The 11,493-nt window shown below is 40.9% G+C and overlaps 1 protein-coding gene across 2 annotated transcripts in view; it reads left to right on the top strand.

The window, feature by feature from the left end:
• The window catches only part of SV2C (synaptic vesicle glycoprotein 2C), a 191,658-nt gene that overhangs the window by 139,061 nt on the left and 41,104 nt on the right, over window positions 1-11,493 (top strand). For both annotated transcript variants that reach the window (XM_040420186.1, XM_040420185.1), the window contains exons 4-6: window positions 7,622-7,755; window positions 10,127-10,216; window positions 11,136-11,246. In XM_040420186.1, coding sequence (XP_040276120.1) covers window positions 7,622-7,755; window positions 10,127-10,216; window positions 11,136-11,246 — 335 coding nt within the window. The remainder of the gene's footprint in view (window positions 1-7,621; window positions 7,756-10,126; window positions 10,217-11,135; window positions 11,247-11,493) is intronic.

Genomic DNA, 11,493 nt, shown 5'->3' with positions numbered 1-11,493 from the left:
GAGTGCTGCAAATGAATTATGGAGAACCACCGACTGTGGGACATGTCTTCTATCCACCACTCTAATATAACATTACACCCTTACATTCAGGGGTATAGCTTTGGGGCCCAAACTCAGAAGGAGCCCATCCAGGAGAAAGACTAAAAGATTTTATTGTCAGGGCCCCCTCAACTGTATTATATACAATAACACTATAGGAAACAGATGGAGCGGCTGCAGGGCCTCGTCTGACTAGCAACAGGAGTGGGAGTTGCGAGGTTGTTGGAGGGGGCTCCACTCAAAAAATTTCTGTGGGGCCCAGTCAGTTCTAGTTACGCCACTGATTACATTTTGTATACTCAGGATCAGTCTTCTCAGTTTATGTATATTGCCACACTGCTACACAGGCAGTGAAGAAAGCAATCTATACTGGCAGTGGATCACGGCGATGATATTAGGAATGAGGATAAGCCAGTAGAGAGAGCAGATTGGTAATTTTAAAATGGCCCTGGACAGGCAGGGACAAAAGAAGTAGGTGGGGCCATCAATACCATAGTGCAGAACAAAATACCGCCCCAGCAGAACCAAATACCACAGTGCATCACAAAATACTGCTGCTCACGCTACAGTATGAAACTATATCATCGTCCTGAGGATTCATGATGGCACCTGTAGCCATTAACCAGGTGCATAAGTGCCTGATGCATCAGATCTTTTTGTACCTGGCTGGAGGTCACAAGGAATGCTTGGGCATCAGCCCACAGGAAAATTTCTCTGTAGATTCTATGGCAAACCCACCCCCGAGGGAAAATTACTAACCATGCAGATCCACAAGCTTCTGCTTAGTAGGTGGATGTGTAATGCCCCGAGTGGCATTACCACACCTACACCCTGTTTTTGTCTGGGTATGCAATCTCAATGTCGTTTTATACATTTACTCCAGGTCCCATATATTGCGCCTTTTCTTGTTACGCAGCTGTTTATGTTCAAATGTAATGTGACAGGTTCACCAGCAGGTGTCAGCGAATATGGCAGAGCAGTAGATAGAATAGAGTGGAACCTTCCATTCCATTCTAACCCCCCCCCCCCCCCCATGTGAAGGAGTGTGCGAGACACATGTCCTGGAGGAAGGGTGGGGACTATTTAGTTCCAGTTAGTTGAGTGCTAGCTGACCTCTGCTAAGTGAGCAGGTCTGCAGTGCTGTTTCCCTCCTGGAAGTGTGCTGCCCACACCAGCCAAAACACCTCCAGTTCTGCTGAAGCAGAGAGACCACTTCTAGAAGTCTCATTAGCCAGGAAGAAGTTGCCCTGTGCCTTGCCATAGAGTCAGACAGAAAGAGAGAAGTTGCAGCAGAAAGCAAAAGGAAAAGTTCTTATTCAATCCTGACAGATGTAGAAGGGCGGCATGTGTTTGCCTGCCATTTTCATGCTAAAACTTGCTGGAAACCAAGACTAAGTCTGTAAACTGTTTGAAGAAACGTTTCTGCAAAGTAAAGCTGCAGTTGAACTATATACAAACTCTGGACTCAATCTCTTTCATCATCCTCTCCACCACCTATTCACCGTATTTGCTCTGCTTTGTCCGGTGAAGCCTGGGGTTCCAGATATCCAGGTAGGAACACCGTGACAAGTGCAAAAGCCGCACCTAAAGGGACACTATAGGCAACCCTTACACCACTCTGGCATTTCTACACCTGGGTACCACCAGTGCCAACTACTTAGGGGGATCTAATCCCTCATTGCTGAAATGCAACTGGCGTCATGAAAAATTACATTTACCACATAATAAAAGGACTCTAGCCGCGCGTACGGGCGTTGGAGATGTACACATTGACATGCGCTGTGAACACAGGTAGCACCATATTGTGCAAGTAAACGTATAACTTCCCAAGGGATCACTCATGAATGCATGCAAATTGAGAACATTGTACATTTGTCATGATCTGTAATCAATATATTTACTGGTGGGACAACCCGTTCACATACTGAGGCCAAGCAAAGTTCCAAGACCTAGTCAAAGGAAAACATGGTCCAGTAAGTGTCATTGGATTTATTCCTTCTCTGCACTCACTGCACCAGGCTTCATACAGTTACACATCCATATACAGCTACTCTGTGCCCTGCTATCAATTACACAATGCCCATACTATACTCTCCAGATGCGTCTACATGTCCTCACTATTTATTTCCCTGGTACAAAGTTTGGCAGGAGTCTGAAGACAGCAGTTTATCTTACTGTTGAGCAATAATATCTTATATCATTTCCTCCTACACCACAATCAGTTCTCCTAATTTGTCTCCATAAATTTAATCCTAATCATTACAACCTCCATGAACCTAACACAAATGCATATTTTACCAACAATAATACATTAGTTCCATTAAATTACAAAAGATGATAATAGAAATACCATGGAGCACATGTTCTGAATGGTTTTAATAATTGCACTGGACAGTGTAAACCCGGGCGTGCTCATTGTAATGTTCCATTGCTTTATGAGACTTCACGGGAATTTGCTTTCATGTTCCTTCTCATCATCTATTACTTTGACTGATTAGTGATTCTTCGCAATTCATCTGGTCATTCCATGCAAGCAGCGGACTGAGAAGGTGATATTGAATTTCTGCAGTGAATTACAGTTTTACCGTGGAAAGAATTCTGCAGAATTGTGTCATTTGGTAACTGAGGGGTTGACTGTGATTGATATTCTATAAAATTGGGAATGGGATATAATACTGGCTTCTTTCAATTATATTTATGCTCCAACAATTTCCAGAAAGAAGTACATGGTTTGGATTTTTTTTCTATGATTGGTAGGGTTTGGTAAGTAAGGTGGTCTATAGCTGGCTAGAGAGTTAAGATGGCTGTTTTCTGTATGACTTGTCATTCATGGATTTCTGTGAAGATTGTCGCTCTGGTTGACAGTGCCAAATGTTTAAAATGACAAATCAACAACTGATATGTGATCTAGGATGAGCTTCTGCCTTGATCTGTGACCTTCGTCTGTTCTTCTGTTGATGGGGAGCGTTTTTGTCATTTAGCATCAATGACTTTCCAAGTATTGCCAACAACTGTACCAGACAAGGACCAACAAATCCAACCCATAGATCAACTTTGGTTACTTTCTGACAGCCAGGCTTATCTATCTGTTGACCCGCTACACCAATGCCTCTAGCCTGTGCCATTCACTTCACTGGTTGCCCATTTCACCACAGAATACAGTCCAAACTTCTCACCCTCATCCACAAAGCTCTCCACACTGCTGCAACTCCTTACATATATGCCTCATTTCTGTCTTCACCCTACTCGTGCTCTCTCAGTTCTGCCAACAATCTAAGGACTAACATTCTCCATATTTTGAACCTCCCACTCCCGTCTTCAAGACCTTACATGAGCTGCACAGCTCTCTGAATTGCACTGCCAGTACAATCAGGTTAAAGAGGTGACCTGTCACCAAAATGCAATACAATCTGAAAGCACTTTGTTATAGAGCAGGAGAAGCTGAGCGGATTGATGTATATATTTGTGGGAAAAGATTCAGTAAAAGTTAAAGTCATTTTTACTTTTACATCTTTGCTTTTTTCTACCTTGTGAACAGCAATCAGTACAGGAGGCAGTGATTGATAGCATTGTGTGTATAAGTGGTGTGGGGATTTGCTCTGGTAGGCAGCTTAGCGAAAGCAGTATACAGGCAATCACAAAGTCTTTAACTTAAATAGTTCAAGTGTTTATTCACACAAAAGGCAAAACAAAATAACAGTTCACAGTATTGGTGTATGTTCACACCATGGAAAGTCCACAGAACACAAACGTTCACCTGGTTAGCAGTTTTTCATTAGCCATCCACTGCAGCTTTTAGGGGGCCTGTTTTCCAGCAATGCGGCTCTCAGCCCTTTAGCACGGCACACCTCATGCAGATCCCAAAACCACAGTGTATCCACAGCTTTTACTGTGAAGTGGAGGATAATCCACTCAGCTGAGACCTGGCCTGGAACGTGGGGAGAAGCCACCCACCTGCACTTTGACTGCTCCCAGTAAGAGCCAGCCCCCGGATCGGCACTACAGCCATACTAAATACCAAATAGTGTCAGTCCGCACTAACTGCCGCTGACACTTAAAATTACTGGCTCTTACCTCTCGAGGCAGGAATCTCAGTGACGCATTACTTCCGTCAATGACGGACCCCTTGTCGCCTTCCTACAGTATGCATAGAGAGAGAGAGCTGTCAGTCATGATAGCACTTCCTCCCTCCTTTACTGAATCTTTTCCCACAAATATATAATCAGCCTCAGCTTTTTCTGATCTATAAACACGGTGCTTTCAGATTACATTGCATTTGTTGGTGGACAGGTCCTATTTAATTCCCAACTTCCTTAGCTTCAAACGTGCCTTAAAAATACATCTTTTCAACAAGGTTGTTCCCTAAACTGACTCTTCCCTTTTACCCCCCTCCCTTCATTCGTCAAACCAAACCAGAACTATCTTTGACAGTAATCCCTGCACTTGTGTCACTCTATTTCCTCATAGATTGTAAGCTCTTGCGAACAGGGCCCTCACTCCTAGAGTTTCAGTTGTATATTAGCCTGTAATTCTAATTTGATCTGTACATGTATCATGGTGGCACTATATAAATAAAGATTATTATCATTATATTATTATGCCATTGGTTTTACCATTGTACTATTTAGGCAAAGTAGTCCAGAGCCAGACTGAATGTGAGATTGTAAGGGGAAGCTCCTTTTTTAAGATTGTAAATTTGATTTGTGTCTGACTCTAGCGTAATTTGGCTGTGTGTTTTATAATATACAGTCGTTCAGTGTTGGCCATGTTGGAAGAGTAATATTTTGTAAGCTTTGGGTTAAATTATGAATAGATAGTTTAAAAATCTATTACTTTAGAACCCTTATGCCTTATCGCATTCAAAATGGGTCAAACATAATCCTAGTTAAACATTACCTGCTTGATTGATTGATCCAAACAATAAAGTAACCACCAGACTGGCCCTTCAAAGTCTGATTTATGATGCTGTGAGTTCTTGCCTGATTGCGGGTCTACTGTCCTGTAATCACAGCATCGCATGAACACAGGCATGAACTCACAGCATCATTGATCACTATGATACTGTGAGTTCGGACCACACGACCCACAGTTGGTCGTAAAATGCGGCAGTTATACAGACAGTTTTTCCGGGATCACACAAGGCCACATGACAACAGTCTAAGGGAGCATTCACATGACCGTAAGTGTTTTGCGGTCCGCAAATTGCGGATCCGCAAAACACGGATACCGGCCGTGTGCGTTCCGCATTTTGCGGACCGCACATGGCCGGCGCTATATACAGAATGCCTATTCTTGTCCACAACCGCGGACAAGATAGGACATGCTCTATCTTTTTTGCGGGGCCACGGAACGGAACAACGGTGTGCTGTCAGCATCTTTTGCGGCCCCATTGAAATGAATGGGTCCGCACCCGTTCCGCAAATTTGCAGAACGGATGCGGATCCATTTATACGGTCGTGTGAATGCTCCTTTAGAGGATACAGCAGGTTGGTTTCTGATAATCAGGCATAATAAAAGAAAAAAGAACCATATCAATAAGCTGCAGAATATTGTTGTTAAGTCTTTTTAATACTATGCTTAACGAGGACCCTCACTGATTATATCCCATAGATATATTGTATTAAATATCTGCCGACAGTTAGTAAACTGTAGGAGAAAAAAAGCCCTTTAGAAGTATAAAGGAAAAAGTAATTAAATGGTTGAATCATGACTGTAGCAGATAAGATAAACACGTAATACAAAGGGCTGAAACACATTCACCGCAGCTTCAATATTTGGACGTTAAAAGTGACTCAGCCGCAGCTCATTAATCATTTTATCAAGGCCAGTTTCTGCATTATGCCGTGATTATAGCCAAGTAAAAAATCTACATTCATTGCACTCATTGTGAGCTAAAGGGTGACGGAGATAAACCTGCACTCAGTGATAGATGGTATATGGTCTGGATGGAGAATAGGCAAGGTACTGTGGTAGCCGTGCTCAGCAAGTATCACTGGGCATGTCACTGAAGGACAGAGGATAATGAATGGACTGGAAGGGAATGGAAAATCCTTAAGATGGAAAGATTTTTTGTAATAGGATAAAATGTGTTTTGAGTATTAGCGAAAGGGAAGAAGCAGATGGTAATGTACCAAAAACATGCGGCAGAAATTTCTGCAACAAATTTGCCACGTGTGGATGCATGTTTATTTTTTCTTGCCCATGAGCTGTGAGTGGTATTGCAGTCCTTGTCATCTAAATGAGGTTGTGCTAAAATACCTGAAACCACCCCACTGGACAAGAGGGGAGCTTTTTTTTTTTGTAATCTCCTATAAGGAATCAATAATGCATTTCATTTTTAGTTATATTAAATCAATGTAAGTACAGATGAGCGAATTATAAAAAAAATTCGATTCGGCTGCTTCGCTGAATTTTACAAAAAAAAAATCTGCTTTGTGACGAATAACTTTGTCACGGCGCTCTTTTATTTGTAAGCAGTGGGTGCAATGACAGGGAACGGCGATTGTGCCGCTCTCCATCATTGTACCCCTCAGATGGGGCGTTCATACATGATCGCGGCATCTGATATAAATAACAGAGTGGTAAAATAAAAAAAATTAAATCATACTTACCTCATCAATTTGCTCACGATGGGCCGGCTGCCCCCATCTCGCTTGAAGATCTGGAGTGAAATCTTGCGGGGCCAGTGATGACATCAACACGTCGCCTGGCATGGTGACGTTATATCAACGCGCGCAGGATTTTGTGCGAGATCTTCAAGCAAGATGGCGGCCGCTGGACCATCATGAGCTAATTGATGAGATAAGTATGATTTTTTTGGTTTGCATTTTACACTATTTCAGTTAAAATCGATTCGCTACCACGAAGCACGAGGAAATTCGGCTTTGCGCCGAATCAAATTTATTCTGAAATTTGGATCGAAGTCCACTTGGTGGACTTCAGTTCGCTCAACACTAATGTAAGTATTATAAGTATACAGAAGAAAAATGTTTTTAAAATGTTGTTGCAATTTTTTTTTTTTTTCAAATTTCTTTGTGGTTGACATATTAGTGACACACATATTTTCTGTGTAGAAGAGGTCGGACCGCTCCTGGAACATTCAGGGGAGTTCTTCATGATATAACACTAGAGGCGACCATACACAGTCTAAAGTGGATCAAAAAGGATGATTTCAACCTAAACTAATGTTCGTTGGTTGAATTTTAGCAACAAATGATTGTATGAATGTTTTATCCGACAGATGACCATTATCGTTTAAAAATAAATTGGCAATGATTAATATTTTCGTCCGATAGTTGTCCGAAAAATCTTTAGTTGAATAAAGACCATTTGTGAACTAAAGATCTTTCTTTGAACGAAAGTTCCCAGAAAGATCTTTCATCCATCACCCAATTTCATTGAACATGTATGACCAGTTTGAAAATCTGTAACGGCCAATATGAACTAAAGTGTGCATGACCTAGTCTGCCAAAAAGAACGTTCACCAGATGTTTATTCAACTGCTGTTCAACCATCAACCATTTCCTATCTAACGTGTACGGCCACCTTAACCTTGTTGGATTTATGAATGCCCTTTTTTCAGGATGGAGTTTTAGCATGGGATCGGCCTATCAGTTCCACAGCTGGAGAGTGTTTGTCATTGTATGTGCACTACCTTGTGTCTCTGCGGTCGTGGCCCTCACATTTATGCCAGAAAGTCCACGATTCCTTTTAGAGGTAAGAACTGAAATGAGAACTACACTAGTAGTAGAGTACTTACTTTTTATTCCATAGAAATATATGAAATCCAATGTTTAGTTACCTGGTCACGTAAAATTTGGTACAGTCCACCTTTATGTCAGCCGAAGACATCTGCAATCTTTAGGCAGGATCTATCGACAATCACACGAGAAAAACAGAGATCACATAGGTTAGATTGTAATCTGTACAATTCTTTGCCCATGCCAAACTGGATTAGAGATGTCTAGTAGACACTTATCTCCTTCAAACTATAAAAATTACATGCTGGTTTGCGTGTCGGACAGACATGTTAAGAGGGAGTATGCTGAGTAGTGGAATGCTCAATATCCATCTTATGCTTGTAGCCAAATTTAGATTTCAGTACATCTGATGCTGTTCTAATTACATTTACTTAAAGGGGTTGTCCTACAAAAAATATTCAGCAATTTTCAAACGAGCACCTGGATCTGAAAACTTTTGTAATTGCATGCAGTAAAAAAAAAATTGTATAACCACTGAGTCCTTTAATAGAATGTATCTGTATAGCGCCACCTTCTGTTTGTTTTGTTTTTTATTGCTCGTCTCTCCATTTTGCTGAGGTGGACTCACCTGCTCAGTTCCGTCCGTCAGCTGCCTCCTGAGCTATGATAGGAAGAGTGTGGCAGCAGAAAGGACACTCCCCTTGAGCTGCCAGCTTGATATAAATCTAATAGCAATGAATGGGGAGATCTCTGGATACATGTGAGGTACAGGGCTAGTGTACAGGGTTGATTGTCCATGTACTGTATGCTGTCTGATTTTTTTTAAGTGTAACTGTCATTCTTTTTTTTTATTTGTGTAATGTATCGGGGCAGTGATACTGACCATTTTTGTAAAATACTTTAAATACTGAAATCGTACATTTTTATTAGAAAAATAGCTCTAAAGTGGCCCATTTTGAGCCTTAGCAACGCTCCTCTGTCTTCTGTTTACATAACAGTGGAGACTTACTAACACTGATTGTTATGTAAACAGAAGACAGAGGAGCATTGCTAAGGCTCAAAATGGGCCACTTTAGAGCTATTTTTCTAATAGAAATGTACGATTTCAGTAATGAAAGTATATTACAAAAATGTTTAGTATCACTGCCCCTACACATTACAAAAATAAAAAAGAATAACAGTTACACTTTAACCCTTTCAGAACTGGGCCATTTTTTATTTAGCGTTTTTGTTTTTCACTCCCCGCCTTTCCATAGTCCTAACTTTTTTATTTTTTCGTTCACATAGCCTTATGAGGGCTTATTTTTTGCGGAACAAATTGTACTTTCTAATAGCAGTATTTACGGTTGCATACCATGTAGTGGTAAGCAGAAACAAATTCCAAATCGGGTAGAATTGGGAAAAAAACGCAATTCTGATAAAAGTTTTTATATTTTTTTTATTACACTGTACACTATGCGGCAAAATTGACCTGTTAAATTAAGTCTCCTGATCAGTACGGTTCCAACAATTCCAGACTTGTATAATTTTTCTTGCATTCTAATACTGAAAAAATTTAAAACCTTTAAGAAAAAAAAAATGTATAACCATATTCTGACCCCTATAACTTTATTGTAGTTATGTGTACTGGGCTGTGAGGGCTCATTTTTTGCGGGATGATCTGTTCTTTTCAGTGATACCAATTTAAACTGTACGAGACTTTTTGATCACTTTTTATAAAAAAAAATATTAGGTAGTTGAAGTGACAAAGAATTGCAAATTGGCTGTTTTTATTTTTTTCCTGTTACACCATTTGCCGTATGCCATTAATATTGTTATATTTTAATAGTATAGGTATTTTCGCGGCGATGCCTATGATGTTTACTTTTTTAAGTATTTTTGTTTTTATTTTAAGGAAAGGGGGGTATATTTGAACCTTGAGTGACAATAACTGCCCATTGTGTTCCCTGATGGCTAAATAGCCATCATTGAAGACTTAATTTGGAATATAGCAATACAATGCTGCTACCTAGTGGCCTGTATTGGTATATTCCTGAAATAGGCACCAAAGCCTGCTTGAGGCTTCGGTGTATTTCAACGAAGTAACACCTTCCCTGATCTCAGCCGGGGAACGCTGTTACTGGACCGGAAGCGCATGACTTCTGCTTCCGGACTGATCAGATGCCGTGGTTACATTTGACCACAGCATCTAAGGGGTAAAATGTGCGAGATCAGCCTCATGTCTGATTGCATACATGTGCCGCGGGTCTATGCTATTTCAAATAGCAGAAACCCCGTGGCTATGGCCATGTTTAAAAGACCAGACCGATGACGTACGATGTACATTATCGGTCCTTAAGGGGTTGAGAAACTGTACATAAAATTATTCTTTTTATGCCGTTTACTAGATTGGAAAACATGATGAAGCCTGGATGATCTTGAAACAAATTCATGACACAAATATGAGGGCTCGTGGGCAGCCGGAGAAAGTATTTACGGTCAGTGTAAAGAAATGTTTATTTTCTAGCAATATATTGAATATACTGTATATATCCCTGAAATCAGGTCTGGCCTGCTACATGCTTTTTGTGAGGGACAAAAATGGCCACCTGCTGCTCAATTATGGAAGTATACAAGAAAATAACATTGTTTTTTGTGAACTGTGATCATCTCTTTGTAACACAGAATATGCTGGCGCTATACAAGCCATGTGAAATACAGTCTGTTGAAAGGGATCGCTCTCTCACAGGGGGTCGCAAATCCCTCTGATAAGGGGGTTCAAGTCCAAATGGTGCTTTATTTTGGCACTTCAGCACCAGCACAAAAAAACATCAAAATAAACACCTGCCCGTCTAGGCACTTTCTAATACATGTATTGTCTCTACCTCATCTATAGAGCGCAGTTTACAAACAGGGTAGCAGGTTCTGACACAGCTCACCAAACACAAGTCTAGGGGAGAGATCCGGCTTCACTAAGCCGCACGGTCTAACAGCCCCCCTGGCTGTGACCACACAAGCCTCTCAGGCTTTCCTCTCTGTAGGGTCACTTCCTCTTCCCCCAGACTCATACACAGAGGGTTGATTTATCACCTGGGGCCAGGGAACCTGTAATGGACTAGAGGTGTGAACTGGAAGACTCCCACTACCAACCTGTCTCCCAGTCCAAAGAAATCCAGCCCATACAACTTTAAATAAAAACGATGCCTTGCTGAAGCCATACCATTTCTGGATTTCAGTTCTCACCCAGCTAAACTGAAAAACCGGGTGAGATACACATCCTCACCATACCTCTACCGTGCACTTTACTGTACACATTACCACACTGTATACACAGTACTATCTGGACAACCACATTTGCAGATTTCTAAATGTTGATTTCTATGATGGTTTTGATTTATTTATTTATTTATTTTGCAGGTCCATAGAATTAAGACTCCAAAACAAATAGACGAGCTTATTGAAATCAACACAGACACAGGCACTTGGTACAGAAGAGGCTTTGTAAGGATTCACACTGAATTGTATGGTGTAAGTGAAATCATAAGAATAGTCAATAGACGAGAACCTAATTCAAGGTGATGCAGTCATTGCCAGAGTAACATTTCATTATTTTAAAGCAACAGAAAAATATATTTTATTGCGTATGAAATGTCAAATCATTGATTAATACTAACATGCTTTATTGTTCAAATCTGCAGCAATCTTCTGGTTTCAGCACCCGTCTATTGGTCCTGCCAGCCATTCTTCTGCATTGGTTCTGACACAGGAAAAGTGC

This window comes from Bufo bufo, chromosome 2 (genome assembly GCF_905171765.1).
Source record: "Bufo bufo chromosome 2, aBufBuf1.1, whole genome shotgun sequence".
NCBI lineage: Eukaryota > Metazoa > Chordata > Amphibia > Anura > Bufonidae > Bufo > Bufo bufo.
Note: the sequence above shows the minus strand (reverse complement) of the source record. Positions and strands in the feature narration are given on the sequence as shown.